We start from the raw sequence: 23,863 nt of genomic DNA, 5'->3' as shown, positions 1-23,863 counted from the left end.
AAATAAATAAAAGAACCACCAACATTGTCTTTACTTTTATGAAAGAAATGATACTTGTTTGCTTAAAATGATCAAGTATTTTTTCATCATTTGTCTTTCTCTTGAAAAAAATTAATTTGAAAGCAAAACAAGAAAACCTTTTCAATGAAAGCTTTGCCTGTCTGGTCAGAGCTGCATGTGACAAACTCATGAAAAATAATTATGTTTTGGTCGCCTGGGGGTCACTAAAAGGTCTATATAACATTTAGAAGAATCTGCAAAAGTACATTTTTGGATGTCCTTGGCAGCGGAGGTTTTTCTGTCAACCACGCCCACATTCCTAATATGTTCATATTGGATGTCATAGCATATCATTTAGCCTCAGCCGGGTGTTTTTGTTCAATTTTCACAATATTCCAGTAATAAATTTGGTGACAAAACAGGGGAAGACTACTTTTATCTACAAACTTTACCTCCAACATATTTTCCCAAGTAGCTTCCCAATGATCATCCAGGAGTTAGGAAGTGGGATATTCATGATGGTGGCCTCTTGCCGAGGTCAAAGGTCAGCAAAACTTCGTTTGTGGTTGTAGACTTGCGACCCGAGCTCTTGTTTGAAATTTTTTCTTAGTTACAGCGCCCCAGGTGTCCAGAGTTAACTGTTAAATGTTTTCTTTCCCTTATTATGGAAAAATGTGAAAATCACCATATTTCACACTTTGCCACAACATGGCCACCAAGCCATAGATCATTTGGCCATCCCATAATAAATCCAAACTTTCTCTGCATTTCCCCGACACACGTGTTTTGGTTTTGTTAGTAGATTATGGGATATTCTTTTTAAGCCCCACTAGAGATTTTGACACTATTTATCCTTTTTGATGTTTTCTCCCGCTATGATGTCATCCCTTTTTTTGGGGCAGGGGTTGGTGTGTGTGTGCAAATGTTTTGAGTTTTTGGACATATGGTGGGGGTCACATTTTTCCTCAAAGGCGCAGTGAGAAAGAAGGATTTCTAAAACAGTCTGGACTATTGCAGGATAGAGTCATAAACTTCCTCAGAGCTTCTTGTCAAAGGACACAGAAAAGGAGTGCGTCGTCGACGGGAGTGAAAGGAGCAGAGGGAGGATCCAGGAGCCTCCCTTGGAGGTGGTCTGTTTCTCCTCCCCTCTGTAAGTGGTGCGATTTCAAGGCCCTGCTCAGCATTTGAGCTCCGCCTCAGGGCCATCTATCACGATCGGATCCTTCTGTCTATTGGTGCTCTGGACCTGTCACCTTTCCCCCAGCAGCAAAGCCTACCCCGGTCAGAGTGTGGACTCTGGTCTGCAGGGGTGGAAGAACAGTCTGGCACTAAGCAGAGCCATGGACCCAACCTTGGTGAGAGTGAAGCTTTTCTTTTTTTTTGCCTTGAGCCACTAACTCCTCTGGTTTGGTTCTTGAACTTCTTGCATCTTGCTGCATAGAAGAAGGAAAAATGACAATAATTGTGATTGTTTTTGTGCAGGTGATATCGGTGGTGCTGGCCCTCGCTGTGTTGGCAGCAACAGTGCTGTACTTCCTGTCATCAGGCTCTCCAGAGGGGAGGAAGGCCAAGGGGCCCATCACTCTCCAGGACCCCACACTGAAATATCGGCTACCTCTTATAAGCAAAGAGGTGAGCTCCTCTCAAACTCTGGTGTAAACCAGAACAGCTGAGTGCTCACTCTCAGAACTGTGGCAGTTGTAGGTGCTGCTCGATCACCAAACGCAGCAAACGGATCAGGTTTGGCATTTAAATCAAGTTGTTTTTGTTTTTATCTTCAATCTCCAGGCAGCAGAAACTTGCTCGTGTGCAGTGATGTCGAGCTGAGGGCTGCAAGTGAAAGGTCTAGAACAAGACCTGGAGTTTAAGAAAGAGTTTGAATTTAAGCTGATGATATAAAAAGAATTAAACTCTGAAACTATAAATGATCCATGTTAAAGCCGAGTTGCATTGTGGGTAATGTAGTTTTAAGTGAATAAACGCGTAATAACTGAGGTTTGAAAGATTTGTGAAGTGCTGATCATAATATTAACCTGTTTTTTTTTTTAAAAAAAAAGCATGTCTTTAACATGGGACAACGGACTTTAACATGTCCGTTTTTTTTGTCCGGTTCTCCAGCTGTTTTTTTTTCTTTTAAAGGAAATCAGTGAGGACACAAAGAAGTTTCGCTTCGGCCTTCCCTCTTCATTTCACGTCCTTGGACTGCCAGTAGGTAATGACGCAGCTCTTTTCTGATAGAAGACTGTGTGTAGAGGCCAGGGCTCATCTGTCATGAAACAAGACGAAAAAAATCCAAAAAGTGACCTGAAGGCATACTCTGTCCTCTACACCAGGCCAGCACGTCTACCTGTCAGCTAAGGTGAACGGGGCTCTGGTGGTCAGACCCTACACTCCAGTGTCCTGTGATGAAGACCAAGGATTTGTTGACCTTGTGGTGAAGGTATGTTTTCTCCTCAAATGACTCATTAAAAGTGGTGTGTGAAAAAAAAACACTCAAACATTAAAAAGTCAGTTATTGGGGATTGAGTCGATGATGATAGTGTCCTCAAATCACCACCACAGCAAAAAAAACTGAACTGAGCATGAGAGTAAAATGCAACTTTACCTGCAGGTTTATTATAAAGGCACCCACCCGACCTACCCAGACGGAGGTCAGATGTCTCAGTACCTGGACAAAATGTCAATTGGAGACACCATTGACTTCAGAGGGCCAAACGGGCTCTTGGTGTATCAGGGCAATGGTATGGTGTCCAAATGAAAGGCTTACTTCTTTCACCTGCAGGTGGTGCTGTTGCACAGTGGAAGTATGCTGTCACTCACGTTCATAGACTGGATCTCTGTCTCATTTCATCAGGTCGGTTCTCCATTAGAGCCAACAAGAAGTCAGAGCCGAAGGTTCGGAGGTTCAGGCATGTGGGAATGATCGCAGGAGGAACTGGTACGGTTGGACATCATTCTTGTCTCATGGCAGAACCTCTGGTGAGGTCCGATTAGCTTTTCTTTAAGCGGCACATGAAGTTCAAACACATAAGACGGTACACAAACGTTGGCCTGGTTCAGTTCCAGGACGATCTGCAGAACCATCAGGAGCTGCAGCCACATCACTGCACATTTGTGAAGGATGTGCTTTTCAGATGGTCATGAACTAAAACTCAAATCATGTCACACTATCACACTCCTACCCCATGTCCCAGGTTTTTTTTCTTTATCAGTTTAGATCTGGACCCACACCTTACAGAGTTCTTGTTTTGTCTCATTCGGCCACACAACATTTGGCCAAAAGTTGAGGGATAAACCAGATGTATTTGTCCAATGTGAGGACCTCAGATTTTATTTTAATTTGAATAACTGAAACACAATCTCCTAAAACTCCCTTTGTTTTATGCTTTGGTGATGCTTTTTTTTTGTATGAAATTTTCAATGCAAAAAAAAAAAATCAGAAACAGATTTGACATATCACTCTATTCAGCCAATACAAAAATTGTAATGTTTATCAACAGTATTTAGGTAATGCTTCCTCTTATTCACAGTCTTATTTTAACACCCCCCCCCCCCAAGAACAAGAGGGACTCTCCTTAGACATTGACAAAATGATGAATATAAACTTAACAAACGTAAAATTAAGAAAGTAAAAAACAGAGGTTTGTCATTGGTGATGCTTTCTAACATGCATCTTTGTGGGATGATTACACGTTTCTCCAACCTTTATTCACTCAGAGCATTTACAGAATTCACCCTTGATTCGCTTTAAAGTGTCACTCTGAAAATCTGTGTTTGCCAATTTATGAAACAGATTCTCTTTAGATCAGGTTCAGATTAAAAATTAAACATGGAACCATGAAAATAGTTTCACTTTTTTTTTACCTGAGTCTCTGTCCATCTCAGGGATCACTCCTATGCTGCAGCTGATTCGCAAGATCACCAGCGACCCCAAGGACACCACCAAGTGCTCTCTGATATTTGGCAACCAGGTCATCAGTGTGTCATGACTTTAGACTTCCATCTTCTTGTTCTGAGTAAGCACAGCCTGAAGAAAAAATGTGTGCTTTGTTTTCCTCACATCAGACTGAGAAGGACATCCTTCTGAGGGAGGAGCTGGACGACGTGCAGAAGAACCATCCTGATCAGGTCAAGCTCTGGTACACGCTGGACAAACCTCCACAGGGTGAGGATTCAGGGAGTACAGTTCTTCATTTTTTAAGAAATGGACAACTGTCATCTGTGTCACTCTGAGACCGGCTGTTTGGTAACATCATGCAGATGATTCCAGCCAGCGACGTGCGGTCAGATGAAGCAAGTGAGGCTCAGCCTCACCTGTCATTGTGATTAAATAGAAAAACTTACATTAAGTAAATATTATTTCCACTGATCCGTCTTAAAGATACATTTTCGGTTGACTCGAGACGTTTTCCACAGTTTCTGAGGTTAAAATCACCAAATTTGAGTGTTGGGCAATCGCATAGGGTGAAGTTCTGGAGCGCTTCGCCTCATGTCTGACTGCAGGACTCGGTTTTAACAGAGAGTACGGTCAGAGCGATGACTGTAAGGCCGGAGAAAAAGCTGCCAGTGAGGCGAGCCTCGCCAGCAGGGGGCAGACGTGAGCTGACAGCTGCTTTGTAGTAGAAACAGAACAGACCGAGGACGTCTGTCTCCAATGAGAGAGAGAGACTCACTAAACTAAAGGAAATAAGGACGACTTTTCCAACAGATCATAGAGCTTTTTGTGGAGAAGGATCAACGCATGGACTCAAAAAGTGAGGCCAAACATGGTTTTCAATGTTTGTTTTTTAAAAATAACATGGGAGTAAGTGGAAAAAACATGTAAGTATTTGAAAACTAGATTTTAGGCCTAAATAATTATTGTAATGATCATTTTCACTGACAACATTTGATAACATTAAAGCACCAGAATCTGAAGTTGAAAAAATACCAGAAATAGTTATAGAGGGTCAAAATGAAATGTGTGCTGATCACATCTGTAGACTTTAATTTGTTTACAGTATATATGAATAATGTATACACAAGAAGAGTGTTCTATCCATGTCTATAAAAGCAATATTCTCTGTAGGACTAATATGTTCTTGTGTGTACCTTCTATGCTGTTACCTGCTGTTGGATGAATGCTGAAATATTCAGTTCTTGTAAATCTGACTGCAGAGGAGTCGGTGCCTCACCAGCCATCAACCTCACCAGATGTCACTGATTCCAGCTCTTCCTTCTTCAGGGTGTCTCTGTAGTTCAATCAGCTGATTAGTTTGGTGTGTCCACTACATGTAGAAATCTGGAGTCTGGAAGTGGATCAGGAAAACCTGATTTCCATTTTTCCTGCAGAAGCATCTCTTCTCTTCTCTTCTCTTCTCTTCTCTTCTCTTCTCTTCTCTTCTCTTCTCTTCTCTTCTCTTCTCTTCTCTTCTCTTCTCTTCTCTTCTCTTCTCTTCTCTTCTCTTCTCTTCTCTTCTCTTCTCTTCTCTTCTCTTCTCTTCTCTCATGTTATAAAATAGAGAAGCACATGGATGAAAGAAGACATGCTGCATACAGGTGAGAAAATGGGGATGTGGAAACAAGACAGATTTAAGAGATTAATCCAGCAGCCTTGTAATCCAGGTCAAGACCATGCAAACAAACCATTTTCTGCTGGTTTCTAACCAAATCAGGGTTCTAAAAAACACCCCCTTGATTACTTTGAGTCGCAGTAAATAACAATTTAACAAATTCTGTCTTATACTAAAGCAGAAAATGTAAAATACATGTTCAGAGAATAGGATCTGACATGTCAAACTTCTATACAAAAGTTGCTGTTTAAATTGTTTTAACCTTCCTGTCTTTGTTTTTATTTGAATTTCTTTCCCACTGAAGATACGAACTCCTGTGTTTGACTTTTAAGATGTCACCATACGACATGGGAAATCTTGGTACTCAGGTGTTGCATTTGAGAGCTGAATATTCAGAGACAGACCAACAAAGAGGGAACAAAAATCCCTGCAATGAGAGTCAGAGCGGCTCAGAAAACACTCCCGTCTTTCCTGCATAATCCTTAAAGTGGAGGGAGATAATGAGCATCATGTTGTTGCATAATCTGCTGTGAAGGCTGCTTCTCATTGCATTTTCATTAGTTCGGTGCAGAGCAGAAACACACCTGACCTTGATGTTTGAAAACCTTCCCCTACTCACTGCAGTCGCACTGTTAAACATGTTACAGCTGCAACACGTACAGTTTAACCTAATGGAACATTGAAGCTAGAATATCATCATATTTGAAGGTTTTCTATGAGTAAAGATCTTTTCTGTGCCTCTCAATATTCTGCTGAGGCTGCAGATATTTTAAAATGCGCTCAGACAGAAAAAGGTTTGCGTTCAGATCGAAGAAAAGAAGAAATAAAGAGGAGAGTCATATCTATCAAATACTAAATAAACATGTGCAGCTGACATTCAGTTGTGAATCACTGAAGTTTTGTTTTTTTTCAGGCTGGAAATACAGCTCAGGATTTGTGACGTTTGACATGATCAAGGACAACATTCCTCCTCCGTCCTCCGACCTGCTGGTTGTCCTCTGCGGTCCTGCTCCCATGATCCAGAACGCCTGTCTCCCCAATCTGGAAAAACTGGGACATGCACAAGAAAACATCTTCTCCTATTAGGAGGAATTCACCGCCCAAGCAGCCAGCCAGCCAGCCAGCCAGCCAGCCAGCGCCATAGCGACTGTGTGAGGGTTGATGTTGGTGAAACAGCTCCAGCCAAAAGTCTTTTGTCCGCCTTCCTAAAACCCTCAAATGTTCTTTTAATATAGTTTGGAATACAGATGTAATATCAAGCCATTTCAGTGATGTTGGAAAAATCAGCAAACCTCAGGAAGAGCATTTGTCTAAATGTATTTTGTTCTGTCTTTAGAAACCAACACCCACATTTCTCAGTTGACTGATGATTTAAAAGTGGGTCTAATTTCAAAATTATTTGATCATTTTAAAATCCGTAATTATTTTAGACTTTTAAAAAAAAAAAGTAGATAGACTTAAAAGATATTTTATTTTTAAAACCAGATATTTTCCTTTCTAAAAAAATGGTGCCGTATTCAGGAAATGTTCGAGCTCCTGTCCTTTTTTAGTTTTTCACTTTGACAACAAACTTCACATAAAACCGTCAGTTCCTTTGAACTTTTACCAAAACAAGCAACTTGTCCAGTGATTTTATGAAAACCTTTTTTTCTTTTAAAACCAGCACTTGGTACACAAAAAGCACTCTCAAATAGTTCCCGATTTTACCTGAATGCATCACAGAGAGTGGGCGTGTCTCTTGCCCAACATGTCTGCGTAGAGTTTCTATGAAAACTTTGGACATTTTCGGAGGTTTTGTCATTTTTTTGCGGGGAAAATGCGCGTTGACCGGAGCGCGCGCTTCCTCGGTGTTTTGGGCGGCAGACGGGTTTCCAGGAGCCTGATTTTAGTGACTTTAATCTGCTCGAACCTGCCGGGCTGGGACTGTGAAGGCATCAGTCCGGAGAGATGCTTGATCTGGGGTCCGGGGCTGAACCCAGACGCGGTTCTGCCCGTCCGGTACTTCTTCATCCAGGCGGTAGACTCTGAAGGAAAAAACCTGACGTTTTCTCCAGGTAATTCATTGTCACCACACGGTAAACCATTTCCCACAAACTGAGACTCCATGCGTCGTGAATGTAACAGAGTTCGTTTGAATTTTATTCAAACTGTTTGTGTAAAGAAAAACGCAAACTGATTTAGAATTTTGATTTGTCAGTAATCGCTGCATGTCTTTGATTGAAGTTTTAAGCAGGTTTTAATTGTTAGTAGTTGAGCCTTTCTTCAAGTCCCAGAGTGTCATGGTTTTCTTCTACGGCAAGCCAACAGGGACATGAATTGTTACTTAAAAATATGAATAACAAAAACTTCACAAATGTCCCGTACCACCAGCTTGTTTCTTCTTTCATACTACACATTTGATGGAAAGTTTGACCTCCCCAGCACTTTTACTCAATAGCCCACCAAATTTGGAAACCCTTGGCTTGGACACAGTGAAGGAGTTTTGGGTATGAGAACGACCGTGCAAAAAAATAAAATAAAAATATGACATGATCAAAGCTGGATTTTGGGGCTAAAAAAAAAGTCAAAATTCACTAATGAAATCAAAACACACATGTGTGGAATATCTAAGCAGGGCTCCAGACTAACTTTTTACACTAGGAGCACTGTGGCCCCCAACTGGAAATTTTAGGGGCACATCCAGAAAATTTAGGGGCGCATACCGTAAATCAACATGCTAACCAGATCTACTAATTTCCACTGTATTACTAATAAATACTTTAATAATAGATGCAGAAATTACAATGTGCTGTTTCAAATTCAGTGTCACATTTTATTCTGCACTTTTGAAGATGCAACAAGAAGGTAAACTGACAGCAGCATCGCTGTCACGACAGTACAAATAGTAAACAAAATACCATACATTTAGAATAAAAAAAAGTTTTTAGTAACGAAGTGATGACCGTAGTAACCTTTCGGTCATTTCACAGTTTCAAACAATACTTAAATGTAGGCCTGCACAATATACCGCAAATTTATCGTTATCGCAATATCCAGCTCTGCAATATGCATATCGCAAAAGATGGCGAATATCGCAATAAATCGCAAACCCAAAATGTGTTAAAACAATCTTCTAGCAGCTTGAAGCATTTAACGAATCAAATAAATCCCTTTATGCTTTGACCAATCAGATGGAGTCCTATTATGTTAGATGTTTGTCCCCCGTGTCGACGAGGGTCATTTGGAGTATAATTTTTAAACTGTTGCAATGAAATGGGAATGATGTTTTTGTTTATTTTTCTTTTTGTTTATTTACTGCAAATTATATCGTTATCGCAATATTGATCACTAATATCGCAAGTTTTCCTCATATCGTGCAGCCCTAGTTCATACTAGGTCACGTTTAAGTTGTGGGCCTCTATCTTTTTTCTTCATTGTTCATTTATGTTTTGGCCACAGCTATAGGTCTTAACTTTTTCTCCTTTTTGAAAAAGACTTGGATTTTAAGTTATGTTGACTTATTTAATAACACTTGCAGTAAAATGGAAATGTAGGAGACACCAACCTATTTTATTCCTGGGCATCTATATAAATTTTTTGTAATCATTCATCATAGTTTTGGCAAGTTCTATGGTAAATATATTTTCTTCTTTTTGAATAAAACTTGCACGTTAATTTAAGTTGTGTTGAATTATTTGAATAAAACTCACACTGAAACCAAAATCTATTGGTATTTTTGCTTTTCTATTTTTCCATTTATCGCAAGTCATACCGTCATCGCAGTTTCAAACACTGATATCGCATATCGCAGATTTTTCTAAAATCGTGCAGGCCTACTTAAATGTATGTAAACATTAGAGGATGGAAATTCATGTTGGCGACACCAAATAGGTGCAGCCAAGATGCACAATCAGCATGTTTGAGATCACCCATATGGACGCAACGCTGCACAGATCACCTGGTGTGAGACGTATATTTTTGTTTTTGCTCTAACATCACCTGTCAATCAAAACAAAAATATCACCAGAAAGGGGCGGAAGCAACCTGAGCGAACGCAGCTGGAAATTTAGTACTGAACTGACTGAAAGCTGCCCTACAGACTACAAAACAGTTATTGTCATTATGGGACATGCGTCCTGATGGGTTTTTGTAATTCACTGATCAATTAAAATAATTTGAAATACCAACTGATTAAAAAAGGCTACATCCATTACAAAACATTAAAATAATCATAAAATATATAATGACACAGATCATACTAAGGGGGAGAGGCATATTAAAACTAAATTGAATGTTAAGGACAACTCCTAATTCCTGTTCTCCTTCAGTCTCGCTGCAGCTTTGCCTTCATGCCCCCCCCCCCCCCCCCCAGGGTGCTGGTTCATCTTAAACACGTCTATCGTTGCATTCTCCTCACGTGTTTTAAGTGTGTCTAAGACTAAATCATGTTGTCGCTCACACGTGTTTAATGTTAGAGCCCCGTTAGCTGTCACGCATGTAGGTGTGGGACATTTATGCTCCTCAGCTGACCATCTCCCACGGGAGCGATGTGCTGCCGTAACAGCCGTGCATGAGAGCCGTGGTTTACTTCGCGAGTTTGAGACCCCTGCTGTACACTCTGGCACTGGTACACTAGCCACAGGTCAGAAGAACAAATCAATAGTTCGCTTATTCATAGCTCAGACGCACATATCAGGTAGTGATGATATTTGTCTCCGTTTCCTTCCCACAGATGTTTACGCCCGCTCGATTATCTCTAGGCCCCGCCCCTCCACATATTTTAGCCACTTACAGTGACTTTCCCTATTCTTCTCACACGCATTGGCCGCCTCAGGCATCACTCAATGACACGCGAGTGTGCGCTCGCGTGTGCTCCAGTCTCATGAGTATTCGCGCGAGTGTGTGTGTTTGTCTGCGTGTGTGTGCGCTCGCGTCTCATTGATTATGTCATTGATCATTGACGTGCCCCTTCCACGTTAAATGTATAAAAAATACGGAGGGCGGGGGAGGCAAATTTACTGGTCGCGCATGTGCGACTGGATGTAAAATTAAGTCGCACACTCTCAAATTTTGGTCCCAAAATTCAATTCAATTCAATTCAATTCAATTTTATTACTATAGCCCAAAATCACAACAACAGTCGTCTCGATGGGCTTCGAAGTAAAACATGAAATCAAAAGGATCACGAATACAAAGAGTTCAATAGAAAAATACTAAAATGAACTAACAAACTGACTAAGCTATACTGGCATCCCTGCCCTTAGACCCCCCTTCGCGGTAAGGAAAAACTCCCAAAAAAACCGGATTCCGGAAAAAACGAAGAAACCTCAGGGGTGCCCACCTGAAGGAGGGATCCTCCCCCAGGACGGACAGGCGATTTACCAGAAATCTTAGAGAAGAATTAACTTATCTAAATCTACAACTACATATATAAAAGTCCAGCAGACGAGCTTCATCCAGCCGTGGTTATCGGGACAGTCAAAGGCGCGAGTCGAGCCGGAGACAGGAACCACAGCCAGGTGTAGGAGCAGGAGCAGAGGCGAGGTACTCGGTAAGGTACAGAGCAGAGACGAGCCAGAGATGAGCCAGAGGCAGGATCCACAGCCAGGTGTAGGAGCGGGAGCAAAGGCGAGGTAAACGGTCAGGAACTGGAGCACGGATGAGCCAACTGGAGTCTGGAAGCACTCCCACTCCCCAGGAGGGGAGAGGAAAAGAGGGACAATACATGAATCGCACTGCACCAAACAGAGGCATGGAGAACTAAATGATGAATTATGATCAAGAATAGAGGAGAGGAAGGGTAGAAGTAAAAAAAGGAAAGAGGACAGAACCCCAGTGTACCATAGTTACCCCAGCTTCAACTTCTAGCAGCCTTTTAAAAGAAATAGTTATTATTAAGTTTAATTTAAACAAACTAACATTAAGTTAAACAATCTCTGAATACTAACTAGTCTGACAATAAGCCTGTCCAAAGAGGAATGTTTTCAGTCTAGCTTTGAATGTAGAAACTGAGTCGGCCTCTCTTCCATGAGCTGGGAGTTTATTCCATAAGACAGGGGCTTGGTGGCTAAACGCTCTACCTCCAACCGTACTTTTACTAATTCTAGGAACCACAAGCAGTCCTGCATTTTGCGAGCGAAGTATTCTGATTGGTTGGTAAGGGACTATGAGGTCCTTAATATAGGACGGGGCCTTTCCATGTAAGGCCTTATAGGTTAACAGGAGGATCTTGAACTTAATTCTAGAATCAACTGGGAGCCAATGGAGCGAAACTAACACAGGAGTGATGTGATCTCTTCTGCTGGTTCCAGCTAACAATCTAGCAGCTGCGTTCTGAACAAGCTGGAGACTTCTTAAGGAACTCTTAGGACACGCTGCTAACAAGGAGTTACAGTAATCCAGCCTCGACGTAACAAATGCATGGATGAGTTTTTCAGCATCACTCTTAGAAAGTATATTTCTGATCTTAGCAATATTCCGCAGGTGAAAAAAGGCAGTTCTACATGCCTGAGATATGTGAGCCTTAAATGATAAATCCTGGTCAAGTAAAACCCCAAAACCAAATGGTCGCAGTCTGGAGCCCTGCTAAGTGAAGTTTTAAAACTATTATGTGATGGCCACAAGGGGAGCCGGTTTAGCTCGTGCTGGTTTGTGGCGCCTTCTGTCCATGAAACCAGGGATCAAATCCAGGCTGCTCCCTATTCCCCTCTCTGCCTCTGTGCCGGTCCCAAGCCCGGATAAATTGAGAGGGTTGCATCAGGAAGGGCATCCAGCATAGAGGTTGTTTCACTGTGGCGAAGCTGAAAGAGAAAGAAGAAGATGTGATGGCCACAAGAACAACGGCTTGGCGGCCAATTTGTGGTAAATTGTGACATTTTGCATTTTTCACATGTTTTGACAATATGGGAAACGATATGGGGGGAAAAAAAATGTTCGAGCAATTTTTCACAAAATTTCACACACAACCACAAGGTTAAGTCTACAACCATTGCCAAAGTTTCGTTGATCTTGGACCTCGGGTAGAAACGGCCATCTTGAATTTTCAATAAATGAAAATAACAGCAACCAATTTAAACTCTTTGATCTATGTCCTCCTAACTCCTCGAGGATTAATGGGAAGCCACTTGGGGAGAAAATGTTGGGAATAAAGTTTGCAGATTTTAAAATGGCGTTCACGTGGCGAGCTCTCAAAAGTGGCATTGTCTTTTTCTCACACATTTCAATCAGAATGCAGTAAAACGATCTGTCTAGATAGGGATTGAGACTTAGAGGAAATTGGGAGGGTCCCACTCAGATGTGGCCAACCATCAGCCCTCCCCAGATGGCATGTGGTATCAGGCAGGTGCCCAGGTGGGGGAGGCCCTGCCCCTACCATGCTCTCCATGCTAGTCTCTGGAGGTCAGAGGTGACTGACTGTTCAGAGATGCCCACCAAGCCTTCAGTGGGAGCTCCATGAGGTCATACACCCCAGACTCCCTTCTATCAGAAACCCCAGCTGATCCACTAAGCACCACCGGGGGTCCCACCCCGGGACCCTCATGGATGCCAAAAGACACCATTTGAAAGTTGGTTTAATTGAATCCAATTTTTCAAGCTTTGAATACATTTCATCTAACTCCTCCTTCTGTGTGGCGTTCAGGTAAAGACACATTTAAAGTAAAGATAAGTCCCCTGGACAGGAAGGAGCATGTCCGCATCCACGTCCCTCCCCCACAGGACAGAGGCGACGGGTCTTTCCTGATGAGGTACCGGCTCTATGGTTCTGCTCAGGCGGGCCTGAAGGTAGAGGTCCTACACCAGCATGCTGCTGTCGCCAAATCGCCGTACACCATCCAAGGTTTGTATCAGAGCGGTCCCGTCTCTGTAGGAATAAGGAAACCTTTGAAGAGAGACCCAAATGTTCAAAGGCCCACTCTAAAGAAATGGGCTTTTTGGTGTTTTTAACATGCTCTTCCGGCATTTTTGGTATTCTATTCTATCTATTTGTTTATGCACAGCGTTGTAAATCAGGAAACAGACGAAAACCTGACGTTTGAAAAAGAGCTTAGTTGTGATGTAGAAAATGCACTGGACTAGGTTGGAGGTGTGAGGGGCTGTAGGCCGGCAGGAGAGAGAGCATAAACAGAGAGCTCTGTTATGGGTGACGGGAAGGGGGGAAGGGTTGCTATGCACCAATGGTCCCGCCCACAACTCAGAAATGAATTTCTAAGGAACTCCTGCTGATAATGTTCTGAAACACAGTGGGGGCCATTTTTAATTTCTGTAAATCAAACTTAGCCTGTTGTAGAGTGATGTAAAAATTTGATTAGGATAAAAGAAATGTGAATAAGAGCCTTTGTGTTTAGCGTCTGATTTCCTTCTATAGTTTAGTGGTTTTAAGAAGGGACTGTGTCATAAATGACCTCCAGGGCCTCTCTATCACGAGTACTGCGACTGTCCTGAGGGGAGCGCCTCTGTGTGGCAGGACACCATGCAGTGTCCCACGGAGGAACCGCAGGTTCTGGCGGACTTCAAGGCTTTTCCTGCTGTTCACCTGCAGCAGCTCAGGGAGGAAATTCCTCGCAGGTTTGCCAATCGAGGAGGTCTGATTCACTACGCCGTCATTGATAACCAGCTGTTCCGCCGCACCCTGGGGAAATACACCGACTTTAAGATGTTCTCCGACGAGATGCTGCTGTCCCTAACCAGGAAGGTGAGCTCACACACCGGCTGGTTTTGCTGTCTTCTCGGCTCATTAACGTGAACGATGGGAATGGAGTTGTAGTCAGTATTTTGTTCTTTTTTTTCCCCCTGAGTTTCATTCGTTCGAACAAACTCATCCTTCTGCCTTCAGATGCAAATATCACATGAGCGGTCTCCCGGCTCTGCTCAATTCTGATCATCCACTGTCAGAATAATAGATCCATGAACGTATTTGATTTCCACCAAATGGTTCCCGAGTGCGGCTGTGTCTGCAGCTCACCCCTCCCCCAGGGGAGAAGTCAGATGCAGAGAAAAATGTCGCACACCTAGGTGTGAGACGGATAGTGGGACTTTCCTCTTCTGAGCTGGAATTCGGATCTAAACTGTACGGCTGGATAGACCCGATATTGATCACCATTTTGGTTGTAGCCCAAACGTTAGCTTGGGGTTTTGGGGGTCTGTAGAGAGTGAAAGAGAGGGATGATGGGAAATCAGCAGAGGGTTACTTCCACACCAACAGTCCCACCTAAAACCCAGAGGTGAATTTCTGTTGAACGAAGGAGTTTTAGGGCCATTTTGCAAAAAAAAAAATTTTTTTTAAGTTACGACTTATAAGTCGTAATATTACGAAAAAGAAAGTCATAACTGTTAAATTACGAGATTTTAAGTTTACGAGATTCTAAGTTTTAAATTTATGAGAAAAAATCTCGTAAATGTACGAGTTTTTTCTTGTAAATTTACGCCTTAAAATCTTAACAGTTACGAGATTTATATTACACCTACTATTGTTGCATTCAGTCAGAGGAAAAATCCCCATAGTTGTCCGTTTATCGGAGCCTAGCTTAAAGATAAAATATGGGGCTCAGTGGTCGTTCTGGAGTTGTAGTCAAGAGTTTTATTTGTTCCGGTTGTTAAAAATGTTCTTGTGTTAGAATGTTTCACCATGCAAGTAGCCTGATTGATTTTTTCATTTTTGTGCATCAATAATGGGTTTGTTGGTTACATTTTGTGACTGTAATGAAGTTTATTTTGCAATGAGGTGATCTTATGGTAAAATAAACTTGATTTTAACCACTACTGACATGACACTAAACTAAGAGCTCTTATGTGTTTCCTCCATCCTCCAAAATGCTCACATGTCAGATGACTGATGATGATTCAGACTAACTGTTTTCTGTTGGATTCAGTTTAAAGCACAGTCTTATCTTCTCATGCACAGCAGAACCTACCGTGTCTGTTCAGAAACAAAGTTCTTAAATGACAGAATTGCATTAAGTGTAACTAAATTTACTGTTTTAGGAGGATCTTTTTTGACATTGAATCTTATATTGAAAGGAACTTGAATGTGCTGCTGTCAGATCAAAGTAAATCAAAATTGTTATTAAGCCTGTTTAAAAGTAGAACACTGTTATAGTTTACATGCTGTAAAAAATGTAGAAGCTACATGTTATAACTAAATGGCCTAATGGCTGCAAAAAAGTGTATTTTTATAAAAACAGAAGAGAGATTTTGGGCTCTAGCTTGGTTTTGTCATTAAGAAACTGGACCAAATTGTTCTTTTAGACCAGGGGGGTCAAACTCATTTTCACTGAGGGCCACATCAGTATAGTGGTTGTCCTCAAAGGGCCAGATATTACATAAAACATGTAACTAAACGTAATGAAAAGTAAATGTACCGACTCCTTAATGTTAACTCATTATTTATTCATTAAAACTTTTTAAAGTGACAATTCCAGTTGCATAGAAACATATGTTTACTTGTTACTTTAGCATAAATCCTTTTACATTTGATTCTGTCAGGTTAGGTTATATGGACAGTGTTTAAGTCCTGATGTACAGTTGCCCAATCCGATATTTCCAGTCCGATTCCCCCTAAATATGAATAAATACACACCAATTTTTATTTTAAGAAATTAAAAAGTTTTATGCTCACGCGGGGCGCATAAAATGACATTGAGGGCCACATTTGGCCCCCGGGCCTTGAGTTTGACACGTGTTTTAGACGTAATTAAAGGTACACATACACACTCTTTATACACACACACTGTATATGCTGGCAGTGGAATATTTACAATGAATCCAGATCAGACTTTAACATATGCATATACATGCACATCAATTGAAGCTATAATTGATATCTCCAAATAATTTGAACTCAATTATTGGTAGAATACCTCATTTTTTTCATTAATTCATCTTCTAATCCTATTTTGTCCCTTTCGGGGTCACAGGGCTGCTGGAGCCTATCCCGGCCACTTGTGGGTGCAGGCAGGGGTCACAGGGCCAGAATCACACACATAAGCACTCAACATTTACACCCAGGGACAATTTAGAGCAACAAATTAACCTATGAAGCATGTTTATGGACGGTGGGAGGAAGCCGGAGACCCTGGAGAAAAGCCATGCATGCATGCACGGGGAGAACATGCAAACTCCACGCAGAAAGGTGCCGTATTGATGTTCTGTTTCAGGTCCCCCAGCCGGGACTTGAACCGGGGGCCTTCTTGCTGTGAGGAAAGAGCGCTAACCTCTGTGCCAAAATCTGAAACAGCCCGTTAATCCTCCCTGTGATTATTTCCAGGATTAAATGAATAAACTCCAGACTGGCTTCATAAAAAAATAAAAAAATATAAGGAGGGCCAAAAGAGCCAGTCTTTTGAATGGCTCTTTGAAATGAACTGATTCGAAAGATTGGGCTCCCTAAAAAGAGCCATGAATTCCATCACTGCTGTCTTCTCCTTCAGAAGCTCCCTCCGATCCCTCTGCTGTCTGTTTGCCTCTGAAGGTAAGGCTGCCAGACGTGGAGTTCTTCATCAATGTGGGGGACTGGCCCTTAGAGACGAGGACAGAGGGGGCTGTCCCCATTTTCTCCTGGTGCGGTTCTGTAGAGACTCGGGACATCGTCCTCCCCACCTACGAAGTCACTCACTCCACCCTGGAGACCCTGAGAGGCGTCACAAATGATCTCCTGTCTGTCCAGGGCAACACAGGTAATCCAATTACAAGATGGTTTTGGAGCTGAGATATTACACCTACTATTGTTTCATTCAGTCAGAGCAAAAAATGCAATTACAAACAGTGTTGCCAGATAGTCACAGTTTAGTTTTCCAGCCCAAAAGTCATCTAAAAAACACCAAACCCAACAAAAATGCCCAAAAGGGTAATGAATTAGCTGTGATTAGTAGGTAATAATCAGGAGTCTATACTTCCTGTTTTGACTGAAAGTTCCAACTTTCAGACATTTTTAATTGCTATTACAGCTGCCATTTTTGTAGTCAGAGTGAAACATAAAATGAGTGATGTGATTATTAAAAACCTGTGCTTATAAATAACATTTTCCAAGTATTAATAAGGCATTACAGACCTGCTCCAAAGAAAATTGCCTTTTTGGTGTTTTAAACATGTTCTTGAGGCATTTTTCTTATGATGGAGGGCATAAATACGGAAAATGAAGATTGAAATCACATTCTGAGTATTTCTTTATTCAAATTGTTGTTAATCAGGAGCGGAGGAAAATAAACACAGTTTGATAAATCTCATGTGTGACGCAACAACCAAAATGGGAGGGCTGGTATCTCCCTGCTCTGCTTCATTCTGATCATCCACTGTCAGACTAACAGATACTTGAACGTCTTTGTTTTCCTCGTCTGAGCTGGAATCTGGATCAGAACTGTACGGCTGGATAGACCTGATATTGATCACCATTTTGGTTGTAGCCCAAACGTTAGCTTGGGGTTTTGAGGGTCTGTAGAGAGTGAAACAGAGGGATGATGGGAAATCAGCAGAGGGTTACTTCTGCACCAACAGTCCCACCTAAAACCCAGAGGTGAATTTCTGCCGCTCTGCAGTGAGCTTTGTGAAAACTGATTTCCCAGACAACAACAAAATCTTCTGCCATTTTCTTCAATGTTCATATGAATGATGCTGATTACTTGAACTTGAACCTGTTGAGTTGATGGCAAATGGCGTATACTTATGTAGTCACAGACCCGATCCCCCGTTCACACACACATTCACACACTGGTGGCAGCTCCGCTGCCCAACACTGGCGCCAAGGAGGGGTTCAGTGTCTTGCCCAATGACACTTCGACACACGGGCGGGCAAGGCGGGAATCAAACCCACAATATTACGATTGGAGGTCGACCGCCCTACCACTGCATCATGGCCGCAGTGGTGGTTGACCTTTTGACCTGCGTCCCTCAAGGTCATTCCATAAACATACATATGGTCCATGTATGTGCTGGATCTCATTAGAGGTTCTTGTCCTCTGTCTGGGTCCAGGTTTTGGTTCAGGTGTGGGTACCGGATGTTCTCCGGTTGCCGGATGTTCTCGGGGTCCTTCGACCAATGATGACGTCACACTATTTGATTGGCTGTAAGTTGCCACGACCAATGAGTTAACGTCGCAAAGTTTTTTTAAAAACTTTATTGACAATTGCGGTATCATACATTAACAATGACATTAACGTTAACAACGAACAATAACGATGTAATCAATATTGCCTGGAAGATCAGTCACCATTGCCAAATATAACATATTGACATAGAAAATAAAGAATAGAGGGGAAAAAAAGAAACAATGAATATAACACACAAATAAATAAAAACATCAGTAAAATAAAATAAAGGAACATAGAAAAAATCTAAGTAGTCTAATACTAGTTAAGTTAGGGGTACTCGTGAAGTTTGTATTTCTGAACAAAACTAAGCAATTTCAAGCCATTCTTCTTTTTCATATAATGAAGTGATTGAAAGTAAAAACAGAGCTCTTTATTAAATATTATAAAAAGTTGTTTGGTCTTCAAAACTTGACTTCACCAAGATGGCGGTGCTCTCCTCCCATGAGGAACCACGTGATGTCTCCTCTAGTGATATAACTCATTTGAAGGACCCCGAAGGACCCCGAGAACATCCGGCAACCCGAGAACATCCGGTACCCACACAGGTCTTAGGTACATGGTCTTCCTCTGTTAACCATTTTTAAAAAGCTTCTGAGTTGTTCAAGAACTGTCCTTGTATTCACTGCCGGTAAAGTGCCTTCAGTTTTTTGATCAGTTGTGGGTCGATGGCGGCCGTTGTGTTGGAACAGAGTTTTGCCTCTTTGTGTTGACTTTTTCATCTTGTGAATGTCAATTGTGTTTTAAAAGTCAGAATGTGTCATGTGTTCTGCAAAGAGTAGATTAGAGTTTTGCAGACTGTGTTTTAGGTTTAGACCAAAGAGTGATGTTTTGGAGAGAAAAGTTGAAGCAGTTGATCAACTGTTTTGGGAAAAACTGTTGGATCTCACAAAACAGTTGTTTTCCTGCCTCACCTTCTGCCTTTTTCAGTACTGCTTAATGTCAGACCCAAACAATAAACTGCAAAACAGGAAATGCATCACACGTTAAATGGAAAGGGAGGACATGTAATAAAAATGTCTACGATGCATAAAAGGGTTAACATTTTTAACATATGCCGAGTAAGCTAAAGGACCACATTCAACCCAGTTTGCCTTAGACGGTGCAGTCTCAACTCACAGCCTGAAATTAAAATGGAAACATACAAAATACCGAGATTTTAAAGATAAGTGATTAAAATGGTCAGAATCATACATATAAATGGCCTTTATAGTACAGACTAGTGCAGAGGTTCTTAACCTTTTTGTCACTGGGGCCCATTTTTCCCAGTGAGGCCCATTCAGATTCACATGTTAATTTAAATTGATCCACATCTTGCTTGATTTGTATTTAATAATTAAATCAAGTGATTTAATGGTTTGTCAAAGTAAAACCTTGGGGAAAAGATAGGATACAATGTGATCACCTCAAAGACATTTATTTTTACACGGAACAGGTCAACCAGGGTGGTCATGCTCACAAATTGGAATTCCAAAAATATTTATAAAGCATTTCGATAAATAAAATTTTGTGGTGCAAAAACAAGCAATTTTCAAATAAAATCAACTGCAAATGACATTTAAATAAAGTGCTAATTAAAATATTACCCTATAACCTGCTGATGAACTTGACAAATTAGTAATCTGAATTTTTGTAAAAGATGTTAACTTTCCATTTTTGTCACAAATTAACAACAGACACAACAGCCTGTTTTTTTTTTGTTTTTTTTAACATGCTACAATGATTTAATTTCACCTCTTAATGAGACACTTGGGCCTGTTAGACATGATCAAATCCAGTCTGGGGGGAATGGGGGAAAGGCTCACTCTTAATAAACCTTATTGACAGAACATTTTAGTACGTCTTACCATTGATCAGATCACCTACAGTTTGCCCGGGAAACTGCAGCAGTGCGAGGCGTGGTGCGTCAGCAATACGAGGCGCGCACGCCCCCCTTCCCCCGCTACACTGGCTCGGTAGGAACCAAGACGTCAAACTTATACAGCGGGCAAACTGGCATAGAAAAAGCCTTATAAAAAACAAGTGGGTATGGTTTTGAGAATGTTCACTTAGCTCAGGGGTCCCCACATCCAGGCCTCGAGGGCCGGTGTCCTACATGTTTTCCGACCATTCACGCTCCTTATTTGCTAAACACACCTGATCCAGGTAATCACCAGCTGATAAAACAGGGTGTCTGGAAAACCAGCAGGAATCCGGCCCTTGAGGCCTGGATTTGGGGACCCCTGACTTAGATACTTGGATGCATTTTGTAGTGCTGTCCGAATCTACAATTCAAAAACCCAGTGCCCTAAAAATTTCCCAGGAGTCACACCGAAAAGCCAGTGTCATCGATGCTCACGGCGAATATAGACCACAATGCATTGCGTTTGAATAATTTTTGCACAGAAAATGTATTTAACTATTTTTAATTTTTAATGTATTTTGTATAAACCATGAACTTTTTTTTGACTTCAGAACACAGTGGATTCATAAATGATTGTCACAAAACACTCAGATCAATGAGATTTTAACTTCTTGAAATCGATGACGTGATATTTCACCATTAAACTAAAAAAAAGGTGTGAGCATGGAGACGGAATTGCTTTTAAAATCCACGGCACTGCATGATTCCACACTATATAGTTTTTTAGTAGTTAGGGGTTAGAGTGGGAATTTGGAAACAGATAGAAATCTTTTTGACTCAGCTACACTCCATATTGGCGTCTGCTGCAACACCTGATTGGTGGGAGGCTGCATTCAGGTCCCGCGGTCATAGTGGCGCACACATATTCAGACCAGATTTTTTTTGCGGCTCCCTACTGGGAGCTCACGCACCAATATTTGACCGATTAATTAATGTTATTAGTATCCAGTATTTCCTTTGTACGGCTTGTTAAATGTCATGTGAGGCGCTTTCCTCCTCATCTTCTGTGTGGATTTGATAATCGTATGAAAAGATCAAATTTTATTTTATTATTACGCATAACATACGTTATGTCGTAACAGGGTACATAAGTTATTACTTACTTTTTTACTTTTCCTATTTTTGCACATTTTGTACTTGTATTTTTGCACATTTTGAACACCCCTCATTCTTTTGCACATTGCTGTCATTCTTTTTGAACTGCTGTAACAATTGAATTTCCCCAATGTGGGATCAATAAAGAATATCTCTATCTCTATCTCTATAAATCAAACTATAAAGTGCTTGTTATACTTATGTAACTCAAAATGCTTCACATAGAAAATACTTTTTCATTTTAAAGGCAAAACAAAGACCTTCACACAAAAAATTATTAAAAAAAACTATAAAATAGTTCCTCTTGGTTCTTGGTTATGTAACGCTTGGACCACCTCTTACCAGGACCTGTGTGGGCCAATAAGACGGAGCGGGCATTTTTCCGGGGTCGGGACAGTCGTGAGGAGCGACTTCAGCTCGCTTTGATGTCCAAGAAGAATCCAGAGCTGCTGGATGCCGGCATCACCGCCTGGTTCTTCTTTAGGGAGCGCGAGAAACACGTGGGAAAAGCACCGCTTGTGGGATTCTTTGACTTTTTTCAGGTGAAAGCAAATTTACAAACCAAAGTGTCAACTCACACACATGATTTTAAGTCAGTTTAATTGCAGAGAGGCCATTTATCTCCTATTCTACATAAAACGAATCTTCTGACTCTTGCAGTACAAATACCAGGTGAATGTGGATGGAACTGTTGCAGCCTATCGCTTCCCATACTTGATGCTGGGGAACAGCTTGGTTCTCAAACAGGACTCACAGTATTATGAGCACTTCTACCTCCACCTGAAGGCAGGAACTCACTATGTTCCTGTGAAGAGAGACCTGTCCGACCTTTTGGAGAAGATCCAGTGGGCCAGAGATAACGATGCTGAAGCTGAGGAGATCGGCCGAGCCGGACAGGCGCTCGCTCGAGAGCTGCTGCAGCCCACCAGGCTCTACTGCTACTACCAGTCAGCGCTGCAGGCGTACGCCGAGAGGCAGACGGGACGGCCGCAGCGGCACCAGGACATGGAGCTGGTGCCCCAGCAGAATGACCTCATGGCTGAATGCACATGTGCACGGCACGGCCTAAAGCCTGAGGAGAAGGACGAGCTGTGACGAACCACGGAGGAGGACACAAACACTCCTGTGGTTCACACATTTATGGATTCACGGCACATTATATATATTCCATAATCATTGGATTGGAAATGAGCCGTGCACATGGTGTGACACAAAAATCCTCCATAAATTGTGCAGCCCTTGAAGGTAACAGTCGCTCTTATTTATTTACATTAAATGAAGGCATAGAATCTGGTCACAGTTCCAAAAAGGTTCTATGAGTGTTGTCTACAGTATAAGAACGTGTCTAAATGTAGAATATTTGCTTGAAATTATTTGGGTAATCTCCTTATACAATGACTGTATATGAGATCTGGACTGAGTCATCTATAGAAAATGGTTTATTTCCAACTCCAACCAAATGAAGTCTAAGCCGGTCGCCATTTGTTTTGCAAAACAGACGCCGCTGTGTTGGAGCCAGATGATGTGAATAAACAGTGATTGGTCCGAGTTATTGTTTCTATAGCAACCTCTTTTGCCAATCAGGAGTGAGCTTGTTGGAAGGCCACACTCCTCCCACTGGAAAGTGGGTTTGGGAGAATCAAACGTTTTGAACATTTGATGTGAGACCACCTACTTTCAATGAGGCATCTGATTGGTCAGTTTATAACTTGTGATAACGAAAAATCTTAAAAATAACAAAAAGACTATTATCAAGAACATGTTAAAAAATGTATCAGATCGTGAATGTTTAGTTTATTCTGACCAGTGGAACGACTGAGTAACACATGTTTATTTCTCTATAGAAGTCAAAGGGATTTTGGCTTCTTGGAGCCAGCGGGTACTTCCTGTTTGGAACATGAAGGGGGGGAGGGGGTCACTCAGTCCAGCTGTCATACACAGTCTATGTATTAAAAGAAACAGTGAAGGAGTTATGAAATGTTAATGTTTGGATTCACACCAGAGTTTAGTTAAATGGAGTTCATTAGATTAAAAAGGCTGCTGCTGCAGCTTCATGCCCGTTTTTAGCATCCTTGTATTTTCCTTTGAGGTTCAGATTTTTAGACTTTCTATTAAAAACTGTAAAAATCTTTTATGGGACCAAAAAGTCAATATATTGAACGCTAGTTAAACACAGTGTGCTAGATGGTTGTTTCAGTCCAAGTGAACCCCCTTATCCACCTTTAATTTGTGAAGGTAAACATTTGAGTTAGAA

The 23,863-nt window shown here is 41.5% G+C and overlaps 2 protein-coding genes across 2 annotated transcripts; both read left to right on the top strand.

Annotated features, from left to right (window-relative positions):
• Positions 1 to 1,221: 1,221 nt before the first annotated feature.
• LOC101158817 (NADH-cytochrome b5 reductase 2) lies at positions 1,222 to 6,853 on the top strand. Its single transcript, XM_004084183.4, has 9 exons — positions 1,222 to 1,355; positions 1,483 to 1,632; positions 2,140 to 2,212; positions 2,334 to 2,440; positions 2,612 to 2,741; positions 2,855 to 2,938; positions 3,886 to 3,971; positions 4,066 to 4,165; positions 6,466 to 6,853. The coding sequence occupies exons 1-9, from the start codon at positions 1,341 to 1,343 to the stop codon at positions 6,636 to 6,638; spliced, it is 918 nt and encodes a 305-aa protein (XP_004084231.1). The 5' UTR covers positions 1,222 to 1,340; the 3' UTR covers positions 6,639 to 6,853.
• Positions 6,854 to 6,974: 121 nt separating this feature from the next.
• On the top strand, positions 6,975 to 23,104 carry kdelc2 (KDEL motif containing 2). The gene is made up of 6 exons (XM_004084184.4): positions 6,975 to 7,606; positions 13,171 to 13,368; positions 13,940 to 14,223; positions 16,999 to 17,203; positions 21,955 to 22,151; positions 22,270 to 23,104. Exons 1-6 carry the CDS (start codon positions 7,369 to 7,371, stop codon positions 22,702 to 22,704), a joined length of 1,557 nt encoding a protein of 518 aa, XP_004084232.1. The 5' UTR covers positions 6,975 to 7,368; the 3' UTR covers positions 22,705 to 23,104.
• Positions 23,105 to 23,863: the final 759 nt, after the last annotated feature.

The sequence above is a fragment of the Oryzias latipes genome, chromosome 6, assembly GCF_002234675.1.
Source record: "Oryzias latipes chromosome 6, ASM223467v1".
NCBI classification, from domain to species: domain Eukaryota; kingdom Metazoa; phylum Chordata; class Actinopteri; order Beloniformes; family Adrianichthyidae; genus Oryzias; species Oryzias latipes.
Note: the sequence above shows the minus strand (reverse complement) of the source record. Positions and strands in the feature narration are given on the sequence as shown.